This window comes from Papilio machaon, chromosome 20 (assembly GCF_912999745.1).
Source record: "Papilio machaon chromosome 20, ilPapMach1.1, whole genome shotgun sequence".
Taxonomy (NCBI): domain Eukaryota; kingdom Metazoa; phylum Arthropoda; class Insecta; order Lepidoptera; family Papilionidae; genus Papilio; species Papilio machaon.
Genome location: NC_060005.1, coordinates 6,118,379 through 6,135,431, shown reverse-complemented (window position 1 = coordinate 6,135,431; position 17,053 = coordinate 6,118,379). Strand labels below are relative to the sequence as shown.

At 34.2% G+C, this 17,053-nt stretch overlaps 2 protein-coding genes across 3 annotated transcripts; one reads left to right on the top strand and one right to left on the bottom strand.

The window, feature by feature from the left end:
* Nucleotides 1-172: 172 nt before the first annotated feature.
* On the bottom strand, nt 173-10,437 carry LOC106711460 (alpha-tocopherol transfer protein). 2 transcript variants are annotated; one of them, XM_045682770.1, is made up of 6 exons: nt 10,199-10,437; nt 2,350-2,497; nt 1,704-1,798; nt 1,180-1,321; nt 838-1,031; nt 173-612 (listed from the first exon to the last, which is right to left on the bottom strand). In XM_045682770.1, exons 2-6 carry the CDS (start codon nt 2,489-2,491, stop codon nt 313-315), a joined length of 873 nt encoding a protein of 290 aa, XP_045538726.1. In that variant the 5' UTR covers nt 2,492-2,497; nt 10,199-10,437; the 3' UTR covers nt 173-312. The 2 variants fall into 2 exon arrangements, with proteins under 2 accessions (XP_045538726.1, XP_014359260.2); XM_014503774.2 differs by lacking the exon at nt 10,199-10,437 and having other exon boundaries at nt 2,355-2,425.
* Nucleotides 5,656-11,145, top strand: LOC123722157. The gene is made up of 3 exons (XM_045683024.1): nt 5,656-6,503; nt 8,309-9,317; nt 11,071-11,145. Exons 1-3 carry the CDS (start codon nt 5,656-5,658, stop codon nt 11,143-11,145), a joined length of 1,932 nt encoding a protein of 643 aa, XP_045538980.1.
* Nucleotides 11,146-17,053: the final 5,908 nt, after the last annotated feature.

Below are 17,053 nucleotides of genomic sequence, written 5' to 3'. Positions count from 1 at the left end.
TAGTGGGGCCAGAGAAATAATATTTATGCTAATTTTTTTATGATTTATTTGTAATTAATATTTTATAGTAATATTATCGAAATTTTACTTGATCCCCCATTCCTTGGTAATTCGTCGTATTCTATTTTTGTTTTCTTTGTATTTTTTTATTTTAATTAGTTTTTGGCCAATACTTCAAATACCAACGCAGCCTTTCTCAAGTTAATAAATTTGTTTTTGTAAACTTATCCAAAATAAAAATGCACATTGAATGCACATATCTTCAAGAGTCGTCCTTGGTGATTTTAATAATTACTCTAAGTTTATATTTTCCTAGTCCTCAACAGTAAATCCTAGATCCCTCAACTCTTGTACCATAAAATCGTCTTTATACATGTTGACTTTTCTTAACCATTCTTCTGTGGATATAACATGTCGACATGTACCACCGTATTCCGGAGGTAGAGAACTAGGGTCGATGTGTTTGTGGAGAGATGACATGTCGTATCCGTGGAAATGCATGCGGCCCCAAGCGGCGCTCGGTATGAACTGCTTGAACACGTAGAAGAAAGTGTTGAGGAACCAGTTGTAGTTTATTATGTGCAAGCCGTGCATTAGAAGAGGAAAGTTGACCTGTAATGAACGATGCGACATTTTTGTATTGTGACATAATGTTTCTTAAGTGTTTTAACACAAATAAACAAAAAGAAACTAAATCTGTATGAAATGTATGTTATCTTGTATCTTTAATAAGATTTCGTTGTAAAAAAACTGTGGTGTAAAAAAAATTACTTGATTTACTTTCTCTGAGAACTCAAAGTTCACAACCAGGGTATCATAACAACTAAGTGGTCTCACCCCCATCAGGCTGACGATCTGTCCCGCGATTGTGGGCGTTAGATGGCGCACGTGTCTCACGCTCAGCCCCTCCAGGTCAACGATGATGGTGACGCCGAGGATCTGCAGCTTTGGCTGCATTACAGCTATCTCGTCCATGATAAGTGCGCATCTCACCACATCTACTATCGGCACAGCTTCTGTGTCCCATTTACCTGAAAATAAACATTATTTTATATTATTAATTAAGTGTGAAGATAAACTCGATACAACATTACAAAAATATTGCAGATTCTGCGCATAATTACGTATAAAACTGTAAAATTGTTTGCTGATTGATTTTAGTTCTTTTTAATTACGCACCGAACCTCATAAGAGTGATTCGTCCGTTGACGGGGCTCTCTGGTAAAGTGCCGCCGTACACATGTTTCACCTTCTGCAGACCGAACGCGCTACAGTCGTATAGATATGAGTTCTTTCTTCTAAACTCTTCATAACGGACCATCTGCAAAGTACAAAAGACACGTATTAAAGAATCTATTTACTTCTGCTAGCACTTTTTCTCCCCCCCCCCCCCAAAAGTTACAGCTTTATTTTTTATTTTTCTTTTTATGTGTTTTAAACAACTTGAAATGAAAAATCCATTCATTGTGTGTTGCAACCGCCTAATCGCTTACAATCTTTCGCGAATTCGAAAGGTTTGTTTCTATGTCAAGGAATTTTAACGAGCGTTGACTGGGCGGAACATTATTGCCCCTGCTCTCCTAGTACTGACGAAATCTTACGCTACTATCAGAGTGCTGCTTGCTGGCTCTCTCTGGTGAGCGACAAAGAAGACAGAAGACGTTATTTATACCAAATAAAAAATATTCTTCATACATACGTACAAGCTTGTGCGCTAGAGCGGGTATGAACCGTCGGCACCGCAGAAATCTGAGAAGGTATGCATCATCCATGCGGCGCGGGTGACACTCGCCTCTTTCTGCAATACGAACACAACATACCTTGTTTTGGTCTAAGTCTAAGAATGTTTTTCAAGGTATCTGAAAGATTAATCTTTTGGATTATAATAATAAAATTAAAGCAACTAATGAAAAAGCAAATGTCCCCAGGCTTTATTTTGAACAGTCAGTATAATAAATTTATCTTGCATGCTCGTTTGAATGATCAGGTGCAGAACGAAAATGCAATCACAACACTAGTAAAATGCACACATAACCTTAAGCACATTTTCGCGTCCAAAATCTTGTTGTTGTCAAAAGTGACATAATCTTACTAATGCAATTGTTTAGATGGATGGATGGATGGATCTCCAGAACGCTTCAACGGATGTGGATGAAATTTGGCATTGATATAGAACATATTCTGGAAGAACACATAGGCTACTAATTAAGTTTTTTTTTAATTCCGCGCGGACAGAGTCGCGGGCGACAGCTAGTTGATGGATAAAAGGAAATTAATTAAGCAATTGCGGATTCATTTTGACTAGCTTCAATAAAACTTTTTTCGAAGTTGACTAGGGTATCATCTCACCGTACACCATATTCCGGAGCTCTTCCATCGCGTACTGTCTCGTGCGAGGGTCCTCGTTGCAGTTGCGGCGCGCGTGTTCTTCAAACTCTGGGTCTTCGAACCGGCTCACCTCCGCCGCGAATGCTATGTCGATGAACGGCATGTTGTCCTGGTAACCAAAAAAGGATTTTTTAATCAGCGCAAGCGAAGACTGCTTTGTTTACATTACTAAAAGAAACTTATTCATTCAGCTTTGGGCTTGGCACAGTTATTTCAATTTATTTCCAATGTATTTAATTCAATCTATGTAAAAATGCTATTACATACCAAAAAAATTGTAGATTTTCTTTCATTACAATTTTTATTGTTTTTTTAACACCGTACATGATTTACAAATTTCGACAAGGTAGAAATCTTGACACTTGGGAGGACAGTATATACAGCTAAACTGAAGTACTGGTGTGCCTTTTCTTTTATACGTTTGTTTCATGTAAAAATGTAAAAGATCTACCTATTTCCAGGAATATGTATAAGCAATTTGGTAAAGTATGCCACCATAATCAACGTACGTCGTTAAAAGTAATGACAGAGAAAGTTGCTGTGCAATGTTTATTGTGAGATTGTTCAAGAAAACTAGAAGTAAACACTAAAGTTTCTTTAAAACACTAGCACAAAGGTGGCAAACAAGCAAACGGCGTGAATTCGCCGAAATAGCGAAGAGACCGCTGCTCAAAGACATCCGCAATTGAAGATGCGTTGCCTGCCTTTAATCAGGGGAAAAGGCGATGCACAGAAAAAGGATTTTTCCCCTTTTTATGTGTGCTCTCCTCCGCTAAATCCATTTTCCGTTCACATCAATTCCTTATAAGAAAAAAACCTTACCTTAAAAAGAACAATAAAGTCTAAATAAAGTAAGAATAACTTAATTTTTGTTCGTGGGTAAAAATTATCACTAGATCAACGGTTAAGTGCAGACGTGCTGCAGATGCACTATACGTTGGCAGTCATAAAATCTCGTAGTTACATAAAGGTAACTAATCTACGTTAATCTCACATATTTTATGTCTGTGCCATGATTTTGCAAGCGACTGGTAATTTTCCTATAACCAGTCCATTCACCTCAACTCAATGTGTGCCAAATCAAATATTTCACCTACTTACATATCTTACTTACGAAGATCTGTTTATAAGAGTTTTTAGGTTACTAATCGTTGGATTTTGAGACCCAAATTTCTGTTTAAAACATATTGTTATCTCTGTTTTGTCAAAGATATGACAGGGTAATGATATACTGGGATGACGATATTTTTTATACAGAGACTGGCCTCAGAAACCCACGGTAAAAGTTAAATTTTGTAGCGCGAGTGTGTGCATCAAGTATGTAAGTAATTTTTTTTATAATATTGTAAGGTAGCAAACGAACAAACATCCACCCGTAGTCGCCGAAATAGCGAAGCGACCCATAAACGTCTTTAATAGGTGGATGAGGGGACGCACAAAGATAGAATATTTCTCCTTTACTACGTCCTCCGTCAAATCTATATCGAAAGAAGAGTAAAATTAGACTTTCCACACGCATACTCATCAAACGAAACTCGGAATAGCTTCCACGTCTCCGCTGTCTTCTGTTGGTCGTGGTATTTCACCGGTTGAGCCGGTCTGTGCAACAGGTGGTGTTGTTGCTGGCGCCAGTCATTGATAATGATTTTGCATAGAAAAATTAGGCATTTTTTTATTAAAATAACAAATTTTTTTAAAACAATTTCTAAATCGGCCATATTGACCTACAAACTAGACAAATCGCATAAGGTTTTACAGAGCTAGGTAACCTAGAAATATATTTGCACTAGATCTACCAGGACTTCATAGGTTGATAGTTACGTGAATGCAATTTTACATTGTATTTAATTTTATAAAACTGTTTGTACATTTTTGCATACATATTAAAAATTAACATGTCTGCAAATTAACAGAATTTAAACATAACAATGTTATATTTTACAATGTATGGTGTATATTTTAACAAGCCAAATTTAGGCATAGAAACATAGTCAAAATCACAAAAATAATTACATCGACTACAAAGAAGGGTAGTGAGGTTTTAGTACGTTTCATTTACATTTAGATTAAAACGACATATGTTTTCTTTTTTGTTTTGATATTTTCCTTTTAAAATCTAGTTCAACTGTTTTTTTTTTCAATTTCTTAAAAGGCTTATGTACAAAATAAAAGACGTTTTGTTATATTATATACCAATTTTCGATCTAATGCATTGGTAGTATAGTATGTACATAAAAATAGAACACTTTCGCTTTATAACTGTACTGGTTGACTATTTTTTGGACTGCAGTAGCTTTCACATGAGAACACAATGAGTGCAGAGTTATCAATCTTTAGACACGACACGACATAAACAAAAATAAAACTCTTGTGTTGTTAAAATTCTATTTTTAAATGTTTTAAGAAAGATGACATCTCTAGTAAACTGTATAGGCTATATTCTAAAATATTCATTCCAATAGATTTTTCCACATCCTGCATGTAAATGTATTTGCAACTGAATATGTCATAAAGAGATAGATGTCAAACTGACTGTCATCTTTTGATTTGTGGCAATAATTGGTTTGTCTACCTATTTTGCAGCTTTTGGTAGAAGCATGCCTAAACATAGCCGAAAATAAAAACAATCCGAACTTTGACTTTGAGTTGACTTTTGACTTAGTTCAAGTAAAGACAGTGATGATCCTGTATTTAAGTGTGGAAAATAATCTTACTAATATTATAAATGTGAATGTCTAGATGGATGTATGTTTGTTACAAGGCATCTCCAGAACGGCTGCGAGATAGGTAAAAACATAAAAGAACACATAGGCTACTAATTAAGTTTCTTTTTAATTCCGCGGACGGAGTCTGGGGAGACAGCTAGTGTGATATAATTTGTTAACATTCTCGTCCGCGTCACGAACGGTGTAACATCTTGCGTTGTACGCTTGTCCTTTTAAACTAATTTACCGCGTAAAACTAGTGCCGTGTTGACTGTAAACAATAATTTTGTATAACTTAATACCACTCTTTAAGTTTAGTGTGTGTTTAAGTGCAAATTTAAGGTGAAAATGGATATAAACAGTATTTCATTATAAGATACTTTTGCTATCTACCCTCTCCTACTCAAAATAAAAACACTTGTCAAGACGATCGATGTTTTTAACCCTTTGGTCGCCGACCCAAAACAACTCACTCTAAATTATTTATTGGATACAAAATTTTGTCGTTTAAAAGGGTTCGTTAATAGTAATAATAAAATAAAATAAAAAATAAACAAGGAAAATGCAGCAACCCAAGGGCAACAATTCCAATAGTCCCATGCAAGTTTCGGCCCCCTCCGACAATTCAATCGTTACTCGTCGTAAGGCTCAGTATCTTTCGCAACAAGGAGCCTCCAAAATTACTTTACCTAGCGAAGGCTACGTGATGCGATCCGAGTTAAGGGAGATTATCCGCGAGGAGGTACAACTTGCTGTCAGAGAGTGTATGTCCGAAATAAACATATCCTTGACAAGTACTCTCTCTAAAATTAATGAACAAATATCTACATTCCAAGAATCTATGAACTTTCTTAACGGCGAAATTGAAAAGCTAAAAAGCGATATAAAAACTTGTCAAAGTGACATCACGTCGTTTAAAGAAGAGAAACAGGCCTGCACCAGTATGGGTACACTTTCTAATAAAATCATGGAGATCGACCAAATAATGCGAGCCGCCAATATCGAGTTACAGTGTGTACCTGAGCATAGAGGTGAAAACCTTGCGTCCCTGACGAAGCAGTTGGGCCGTACGGTTGGCTGTCTAATAAACGACACCGACATTTATTATTGCTCGCGAACAGCGAAAATGAACCCCAACAGCACGCGTCCTAGATCGATATTGGTCAAACTAAGCTCTCCACAGTTGAGGGACTCGCTCCTTGCTTCCGTGCAGAAATATAATAAGGCACATCCACAAAATAAACTTAATACGAGCGATCTTGGTATAGCTGCAAAAAGTTGTACCCAAATCTACGTTGTCGAAAATCTATCTCCCGAAAACAAATCCTTGCACGCTGCAGCCAGACTTCGAGCTAAAGAACTTAACTATAAATTTGTATGGGTGCGTGCCGGCAGAATCTTTATGAGAAAGTCTGAGACTACTAATGCCATTTTGGTGCGCAATTTGGATGTTTTAAAAAAGTTGTTATGAAGGTTAAAATTCCTGGATGGGGTCAATCTGCTGCCAGTCCGGCTGGACTACAGTGTGGTCTGCTCTTGTGTAACACCCACTATAAGGAGTGAGGTGAAGGTATTATACTCGGTACTTCTAATGGTTCTTTTAATGTTAATTTCAAATAAGGCAATACATTTTATGTTCTTTCGCCAAAATTTACCAGTACATTTATTAATTGTTGATCATATATTTTATTGTTGTTTAAAATACGATTTTGCTCATATCACTATTTTAGTTTTTTTATTTTTTATTTTTATTGTTATCACAACTCTGATATCTATAACGTTGTATTTAAGTACAGAAAGATATAGAATTTTTTCCATATGTAAGGCATCTACTCGGTTACAAGATAGTGTATTAACGATTATAATATTATTACACATTCATATAAGGTTTCAAGTTATAACTTATTACAAGGCTACAGGACATTTACATTGCACTGATGGCTAATACAACATTAGGGATTTTTTATCAAAACGTGCGCGGAATGAGAACCAAATGTAACGAATTTTATAATAACGTACTGTGCAATAACTACGATGTTCTACTAGTGACAGAAACCTGGCTTAAAGACGACATATCTAACAATGAAATTTGTGATAACAGGTACCAAATTTTCAGACAAGACCGTGATTTAAATTTAACAAGTAAAAAGATGGGTGGCGGCGTTATGATGTGTATTAAAAATAATCTACAGCCACGTTTCCGTGATGAATACTCTTGTGATTTCTGCGACCTTTTGTGTGTATCTATACCGGCTCAGAAAGCATATCTCCCCACTGACCTTCATATTATATTGACTTATATACCTCCTGACAGTGACAAAATTGTTCCCAGTCTGAATATTATTAAACAACATACACGCAGTCTCGTCGAAAACTACCCTGAACATCCTATCCTTGTGGTTGGGGACTTTAATTTGCCCTGTCTACAGTGGTTCGATGAGGGGTATACTGTACTCAACTTAAGCGCTCGAGAAGTACAGGATGCAGCACAATTATTTGTAGATGAATTAACTTACTTAGGCTTATCACAGTTTAACCTTGTCAAAAATGAAAACGGTCGTATATTGGATTTAAGTTTCTGTAATCATTTTCTCACAATTAATAATCAGTGCTCTCCCATTCTGCCTATCGACCCGCACCATCCGCCCCTTAACTATAGATGATTTGCGTTTCAAATCCATGAAAGAAAAAGCTAGGATTAAACGTAATTTTCATAAATGTGACTACGACGCAATAAATAAACATTTTCTAAGCTTTGACTGGGATTTAATACTGAATCACGATATTAATACTAGTCTTCAATATTTTTATGACGTCATATATGAAAGTTTTGATCTCTTTGTTCCCGCGTCTAAGAAGAGGAATAATAACTACCCAGTTTGGTTCAGTGCGGGGCTGATAAAAGTAATTAAAGAAAAGAGTAAATTACATAAAAGGTGGAAAAAGTATAGAAACCCGCGTGATTATTACGAATTTTCTTTACTTCGGACTAGACAAAGACAAATACAAAAGAAATGTTATAAAAAATATATATTATTTACCCAAGAGAATATTAAACGTAATCCGAAAGCGTTCTGGTCATATATAAAATCTAAGCGCGGTGGCAGTCAATACCCTAGCAGTTTCACTTATAACAACCAAACCTTAACGGACAGCGAAAGTATTTGTGCTGCATTTAGTTCATTCTTTCATAGTGTTTTTATATCTTCGCATAGTTCTGGTTCTGAAGATAATAATGTTGATGATTGCATGTTTAACAACACTTTAAGCAAGGTTCACTTTCAAGAAAGGGAAGTCTTCACTGTGCTTAAAGAGTTGGACAAAACTAAAGGAGCGGGTGGTGATGGCGTGCCGGCTATATTTTTATCTAACTGTGCTAAAAGTTTATCATACCCCATTTGTATCCTATTTAATAAGTCATTACAGGAGTGTACTTTCCCAAATATCTGGAAACAGGCTAATATTGTACCAGTTTATAAAAAGGGCCTTAAAAATTTAATTATCAACTATCGTCCTATTTCCATCCTTAAAACACTAAGTAAACTAATGGAACTACTTGTTTACAGAAGGATTTATCCCATTATAAAACAAGGTATTTCAGAAAACCAGCATGGTTTCTTGAAATCACGTTCTACTACGTCTAATCTTGCTATATTTTCTGATGATGTTTTTAACGGTATGGAGCACTCTGGTCAGGTCGACGTGATCTACACAGACTTTGAAAAGGCATTTGATCGTGTAGATCACGCCATCCTACTATACAAGCTTAACAAGCTAGGAATCCATGGAGATCTTCTCAGGTGGATACAGTCTTACCTGAAAAATCGTTCCCAGGCTGTTACCATTGGCGGTCATCGATCCAACTACATCGAAATCCCATCCGGTGTGCCCCAGGGTTCACACCTTGGACCTTTATTTTATTGTGCTTACTTATATGATATAGACAAATGTTTACAGAATGCGAAACACTTGATGTATGCTGACGACACTAAGATATACATGACAATAAGTAATCTTAACGATTGCAAATTGCTACAAATGGACTTGGATTCACTATATGATTATTATATAAAAAACAGAATATCCGTCAATATTAAGAAGTGTCACTGTATAAGCTTTACGAAGAAGAAGGACCCTATTGTATACCCTTACAAATTCGAAAACGTGGCTGTAGAACGAGTTGACGAAATTCGCGATCTTGGTGTTATATTCGATTCTAAAATGGTAATGCAAAAGCACGTAGAATATATCCGAAATAATGCTTATCGTAACCTCGGTTTTATCGCTCGTACTTGCAAACCTTTCAGTGACCCCTTTGCCCTTAAAGTCGTCTACTACGCCTACGTCCGAAGCCTCCTAGAATATTGTTGTTCAGTTTGGTCTCCGCAGTATATGATCTATATTGAAACCATTGAACATGTTCAAAAGAAATTTGTGAAAATTCTCAACTTTAAATGTCATAGGCAACGTTCCACTTACCGGGAGGATTGCAAGCACTTTAAATTACTACCGTTATCTGATAGAAGGCTCCTATTAGATATGGGTTTACTTTACGATATCTTACATAAATTAGATCATCCAACATTACTAAGCCGTATAACATTTTGCACTCCTAAAAAACGTACTAGAAATACCGTATTATTTTATACAACATATCACCGAACAAACTATGGAAAAAATTCTATATTAACCAGATTACCTCACCTTTATAATGAAAACTTTAATAATATAGATATTTTTCACTTATCAAAAAAGAACTTTAAAAACAAAATTATTTGTAATATTAACATAACATAAGTCACAGGTATAAAGTAATGTATAATGTCTGTTCTTACACTATCATTTTGGCTACTTATAATGTCGTTATACACACTATTAGCTAAGTTATCACTTGTATGTATTCTTTCCGCTGTTATTACTATTTTAAGATAATTTTAAGCTGTTGTGTATGTAGATAAATAAATAAATAAATAAATAAATAAATAAATAAACATAAACAACAGTACACAATATTTGTCTACGTAAGGTTTAAAAATGAATGAACTAAGTACTTTACAAACATAACATAAATAATGATATAGTAAGAGTAATGTAAGGTCAATTACCTGCTACCGACAGCACAGTTCTACAATTTTGCTTGATGTTGAACAAAACGCAACGATAAAACAGTTTTACAAACTATAAAATGTAATAAAACCAATAACACTTGGTTAATTCACTTCACTGTTTACGGGACGTTAAAAGTTAAGCCTTGTTTTTATTTTTTTTAAATGACATTATTTATCACCAGCATTTAATTTGGTTTTTTCTACTGTCAATTGTTGATTATTTAAAAGAATTAATTAATCCGTTAATTATAAATAATGATATAATCTATTTTGTTTGTAATTTAAATATTAAAGTTAACTTTATAGGACGGATGTGAACGAGTGTTTCAACGGACGGCTGATTGCGGTATAAAATTAAAATAAAGCGCCGAGCGTAAGCGTCTGAATACAGAGTAATGTGAAGGACAGAGATTGCGAAATTATTTAAATTATATTACACTAGCTTTTACCCGCGTCTCCGTCCTCGCGGAATAAAAAATAGAAAACGGGATAAAAATTATCCTATGTCCGTTTCCTGGTTCTAAGCTACCTGCCTACCAATTTTCAGTCAAATCGATTCAGCCGTTCTTGAGTTATAAATAGTGTAACTAACACGACTTTCTTTTATATATGTAGATGTATTTACTATTGGAAATAACTTTGACTTTTATGCCTACATTTTACGTAACTTTAAAAGCAAAAAAAGATTTACATCAAAGTGTAATATAATAAAATGAACACTTTAAAATAATATATTCAATTCAAATAGCACTTTTGATTATTTTTTTTTATTTCAGAAGACTATAACTTAAGAATTAAACTTTGTATTATTCTAAAATTGATTTAAATTAATGTAAGCCTCTATAACTTTATACACTGTGTAATTCCAGTATCAACAAAACAAGTTTCTAGACGTCAAAGTATTGGTACTTGATACACAGTTTAAAGGTTCTTATCACTCTTGATTCTTGTGTATAGGTATATTATTTTATAATACTGTTTACTTTTTAATTCAAATATCATCTATATTTATTTATAAACAGATAAAAAAAATCAGATAGACAGACTGACTCATCTCAATGGCATACAAATGGTTTTTTGAGCGTCACGTTATATGCTTTTAGAACTACACTGGAATAAATCTTTGTATCCTTGAAATTAACATTTTATGTTTCTCATGAAGTCTTAGGTAGTGATGCAACGGAAGTGTCTTAGCGGAACCAGAAACGGAAACAGATGTCAAAAATAAATTTTAGCAGAAACGGAAACGGAAGCGGATGCGGAAACAGAAGTGTAAATAATATGAAAAAAAACATATTTAAAAATATTTATTTTTTTGCTAAAAACAGTTTGTATTCGTTTTTAATTTATTAAGGCATTGGATATCGGTGTCCTTTAGCCTTCAATGTATGTATTTTTACTGTGCTGCAATAAGTTAAAATACGTGTTGACAAATGGAGGCTTTTAAATATTAATACTTAAAAATAAAAATATTACGAAATAATAAAAATTCACCATAAAAAGTTTTGGCTCCCAGCTGTTACCTTTTTTATTTTGTAAACAGTGAATGTGTAAAGTATCAAATACACCAAATCTACATTAGAAAAAGATATAATTATTAGGCGTCGGTGGCTCGTGGCACTTGACTTGTAATCTGCAGGTCATGGGTTCGTATCCCGCCATGTACCAATGTGTTTTTCGATTTACATATGTACATTTATCCGACGTTCTTACTGTGAAGGAAACCATAGTGATGCTGCACATATCTGAGAAAAAATTCAATGATATGTGAAGTCAACCCGCTCTGGGCCTGTGTGGTTGACTATGGCCTAGTCACCCCTAATTTGGGGTGGGCTCCGAGCCCCTTAGTGGGGATGTATAGTGAGCTGATGATAATAATGATGATGATATATTACATGGTTATCACTTATTCAAAAGTACATTTAATAACTCGTAAGTATGAAATAGTCACATTTTGCCAGTTGTCAAACTTTATATGGACAACAACTAGACAGTTTACTCCAGCAAGAGAAACTGATTGTTTCAAACAGCTGCAGAAAATATTACGCGCTTAAATTCACAAAAAAAGTACGTAAACAAACAAATGCGACAAGTGCCGAAAGGCCGCGCACGGATTGCGCGTCTCGCGCCGCGCGTTTGGGTCTCACAGCTGTCGTAAAATTCCGTTTTATCTCCGTTATAAAAGTTGCGGAAACAGAAGCAGAAACGGATGTTGAAAAGCACGCGGAACTTCCGCACTTGCGGAAACGGAAACAGACATCCGTTGCATCACTAGTCTTAGGCCACATTCAGAGTTAATTGGTCACTAATTTTAAACTACATTTATATTAAGGGAGACCAATTAACGTCTGTTGTTGTTTTCTGAGATCAAAATTTCTGTGTAAATCATCATCCCTGCCATTATCTTTGGCAAACAGAGATATGTTTAAAACGGAGATTTTTGTCTCAGAAACCCAGAATGCAGCCGGGCGTTTATCTACCATGGATATGTAACCTACAGATAGAGAGTTTGCCGTCTAACCAAGTGTAAATTTTCTAAATGTCAATTTGTATTGTAATAACATTACTGACAGAATTTATCCCTTTACAAAAGGCCTCTAGAAAAAAACCATCCATTTCCGGATTATTTATCTATAGGATTCATAACTACTTGTGACGCCATCTTTTATCACAATAATAAACTAATTATCTTTCCCCAAGGTTACAGTAATTATGGTTAATGAGTAATGTCTATTTTCATATGTGTTGTTTTTATATTTATAATTTCATGTTATTGAAAAAGCTGACAAATAACACTGTTAATTCATTTAAAATACATATAAACGGACTAAGTTGTCTTACCCGAAAAGTCAAACTAAATTAGGATAGCGCACTAGCGCCCTCATTAAAGTGTCACAAGATCATTTTTTTTTCTATGCCCATATAGATTTTACATGTTTTCTGAAATAACTAACCGATAGCGTCTTAGGTAAGTTTGTCACTAACACGAAAGCATTAATTTCAAATATAGTTTTCTAGTAACATCAGTTTTATGTTCCGAAAAATGTTTATCGCTTTCCCAAACTGCATATAACTTTCTCTTTAAACGTCCAAATGGGAAGTAGGATGCATGTAGTGGGTTAACTCTCACATCATACTTAAACGACATTTTGTTGCTAAGGTACAGTGAGATGTTTAACGTGAATTTTTACAGCTTTAGAAATATATTTCGAAATCTCTTCCATTCTCTTTGGAAAGGCATATCGTCCCATAGCTAATAACACCATATAAGTAATTTTTATCAACTTTACAGGAGACGAAAAAAACTATCTATTTAAAAAAAAACTTAATAAATATGCTATTTAGCGGTTAAGAAATAATTACTTCTTTAGTTTTTGTCGATTTACTCTATTTTAACTTTTAACTAAATTTCTTTACCTTACTAATGGTTAGACGCGTAATGAGCAGCTCCATCTAATGGCTTTAAAATGAAAAACCGCTAATTTTCGACTTGAGTGTTGTTGTAAGCTAAGGGACGATATGTAACAACATGGTTTTTTATCAGTAGAGACTCAAGTTTTTTAATCTCTCAATAACCTCGTTGTTTTTTCAAAACACATTTTACATTTCTTACTTAGCACAGTAGCACAAAAAAGCAAATATGACTTTCAAGCGCCATCTATCGACTAGTCCTTTAATTGATTAATGATTTTCGTTTGTAAGTTTTGTACTTTACCACTAGATGGGGTAAAATTGCTGTTAATTAAGACTACGATAAAAATAAATTATTTAAAAAAAAAAACAAAAAAATGGGACCCATCCGCAAGCACTTCCTTTCGATTAAAATATTTTTTATCAAAATCGGACCACCAGGGGCGGAGATTCGCGGTAACACACATAAAAAAAAAAAAAAACAGTCGAATTGATAACCTCCTTCTTTTTGAAGTCCGCTAAAAAATTAAATTGTGTTTTAATAACAGAGGCGAAAGTTACTGCTAAAAACATTCAAAAGCGCCTATACGAAAATTCAAGACCACTTATTTAAATTATGAACGAAATATCATCAGGCGTTTTATAAATTGACACATGAGCATGACGAATTCGTTCGTAAAATTAATAACTAGTTGTTTTATTTTTTGTATTAAAAAGTTTTAAAATTTTTGTGTCACTTCAGATGAATAATTGACTAGACTTGTCTAAACTATTTTAGTTCAGACTTGTCTGAACGGAATATATTCAGTCTAATTTAATATTAGACATTAGACATACCTGTATAACATAGTCTATACTTTCACTTTGTATCTTAGACGTATGAATTTATTTTATGATAATGTTACCTTACTAATTTGGCAGTCACTTAGTTTTCATTTCATTTTGATATTTATTATCGTTTTAATACATTTCATTTCAACATCACAGGCTTAATGGAAAATTAATTGGTCATATAATTTAGTTAACAGTACGTATGCAGGCACTATTTTGTTTGCGTTTTAGGAAGTACAGAAATGGATGAAGATGATTTGCTCCAATTTCGTTTGTACCAATTAACTTCATAGTTACAACTTGGAGTTTTCCATACGTTCTTTTAAGTAAAGCACGAAAACATTTGAAGTAATTACTTGTAATATGGTCGTACATATCATATGTACAAAACATAATATTGTTTGTTAGAACGACAGGAATAACAATATGTTTTTAAACATGTTTTTCGGCAGTTAAACCACAACAACAATCAACAGGTTCACTGGACCCGATTGGTTAGTGCTGTTATTTTTTATCGAGAGTTTTGTTATTTATATGGGCGCACAAAACAAAATAAATAAGACGCTACGTTCCTTAGAGTACTAGGCGAGCATAAGATCAAAGGTATAATGAGGTCCAAGTCAAGGCGGCCTCGTGATGTACGTGACGCAAAGATAAATGCAAATATGACGCAAGCGTAATCGGCGCAACTGTAGATACGCTTTCGATACAGTATTTCGGCAACGAAAATAATGTTGTCCGTCTATACAACGAAATTATATTAAATAAAATAAATAAATAACCATTTTCTTTTAAATTTACAATAAACAATACTTGATTATGAATAAAAAGTTGTTGGTAAGATCCTTAGTAACATAGCCACCAAAGAAGGTCACATAAATATCCCACACTTTCCCCTCACTAAGTTATCTCTAATCCAATAATTAAGTCACGCCTTCCATACCTCCTAATGAACGCAATAACTTACAAACTTGCATTTGCTGCCAAACAGTGCTTTCACTTCGAATGAGCACTACTTATTTATTAGCCAGAGGTGCCTTCTTATATTGTGGCATCTCCCAATTGTTCCTGTTATCCTATTCATTAGGTTACGTAGAAATAATTCTTTGAATGTTTTTTTTTTTAATTTAAATTTCAACCTTCCAGAATTGAAGATAAATTAATTAAATTTAATTAAAAATTATCTCCAGATTAATTTAATTTTTGCAACTATAAATATTTATTGTCAATTTCCTATATCGACCAGGAATCGAACCTAAAAAACATTACTTTTACCGCTTAACTACAAAACTATCTGTCCCTACCTATTACCCTATTATTAGAGGCATCTTATAGTAACAGGAAAAAGTTTCTCCACAAAAACATTTAATATCTAACAAGGTCATTAGAAAGTTTGCCGAAACTAAAGCTAGTCTATTTTCCTATCACTTTAAGAGTTTTTAAACTAAAATGATGTGGTCTCTATACATAATAATCAAGCAACAATGTTGTTGAATTTAGAGCGGAAAATAATAATAACATGAATTTGTTACATTACGTACTAGCAGTTTGACCCGGCTTCGCACGGATGGACATTTTTTTAAACATTGCATTGTAAAATTCTTTTGAATTACTATAATAATATGTTATTTGTTGGTGAAAGAATTTTTGAAATAGTTTCAGTAGTTTTTGAATTTACTTTCGTTACAAACATAGAAAAATACAAATCTTTATAATAATAAGTGTTCATGTAAATAATACGTTATTATAATTTTGATTGAAGCTTTGCACGAAATCTTTTGTTTATTTATTTACGATGGCCCAAATTTAGTTATCACTTATCATGTACTCGTACAATTGAACTGCAAGCTCGAGGTCATCAACCCTGCTGTTTCGCAGTCGCTGAACTTTGCCACGCGTCTGAATCTTCTTTGAACTGTAAGATAAACGTTTTTTAATACGCACCCATATATTACTAACCGTGGGTTTCTGAGAGCAAAATATCCGTTTAAAACATATAGTTCTCTGTTTTACCAAAGGTAAATAGGGATGACGACATGTTTTATAAAGAGATTTTGGTCTCAGAAATCAACGGTAACTGGTATTAATTTAACGTTTAGCACTCTGGGTAAGAAATCGAACATTCAGCCTTCAAAATCAGTCGACCAGGCTAGGACAATCGTATTTCGGACAATAAAAATTGACAAAAATATCGCTTTTTAGTTCTAAGTACTTGTATTAATTACAAAAAAAAAATACGTTGTAGTAAACAATTTTTTGTGAAGAAATAGTTTTTTCTAGCTAGACATATACCGTAACTATAAAGGCCATTTAGCGGGAAAAAAGAGACCTTTAGTGACCGTAGAATGTACCGTCACGACTAGAATCATTACAATATTCAAACTGTATGACGGCTCGCGATTTACGATAATATACTTGACGAATATGGGTTGAACGTATTTGCTAAAGGCACTTGCTATAGGGATTTGTGGCGGAGCATAGTATATGTTTTCCTCCATCCTTAATAGATCTACCTGGCACTCATCTGCGAAGAGATGCCGCAACCAAGCCCGAGCTCGGCTTACCTCATCCAATCCACCACCACCCATAGCCCCACCGACTCAAATACGA

Excerpts from the sequence above, each read along its gene's own strand:
- LOC123722157 (XM_045683024.1), top strand. The coding sequence starts at position 5,656 with ATGCAGCAACCCAAGGGCAACAATTCCAATAGTCCCATGCAAGTTTCG. Across the intron at positions 6,504-8,308 it reads GGCAGAATCTTTATGAGAAA|TTCTGGTTCTGAAGATAATA; the intron begins GTCTGAGACTAC and ends ATCTTCGCATAG. Across the intron at positions 9,318-11,070 it reads TTATATTCGATTCTAAAATG|TATCAACAAAACAAGTTTCT; the intron begins GTAATGCAAAAG and ends GTGTAATTCCAG.
- LOC106711460 (XM_045682770.1), bottom strand. The coding sequence starts at position 2,491 with ATGCCGTTCATCGACATAGCATTCGCGGCGGAGGTGAGCCGGTTCGAA. Across the intron at positions 1,322-1,703 it reads CCGCTCTAGCGCACAAGCTT|ATGGTCCGTTATGAAGAGTT; the intron begins GTACGTATGTAT and ends TGTACTTTGCAG. Across the intron at positions 613-837 it reads AGATCGTCAGCCTGATGGGG|GTCAACTTTCCTCTTCTAAT; the intron begins GTGAGACCACTT and ends CGTTCATTACAG.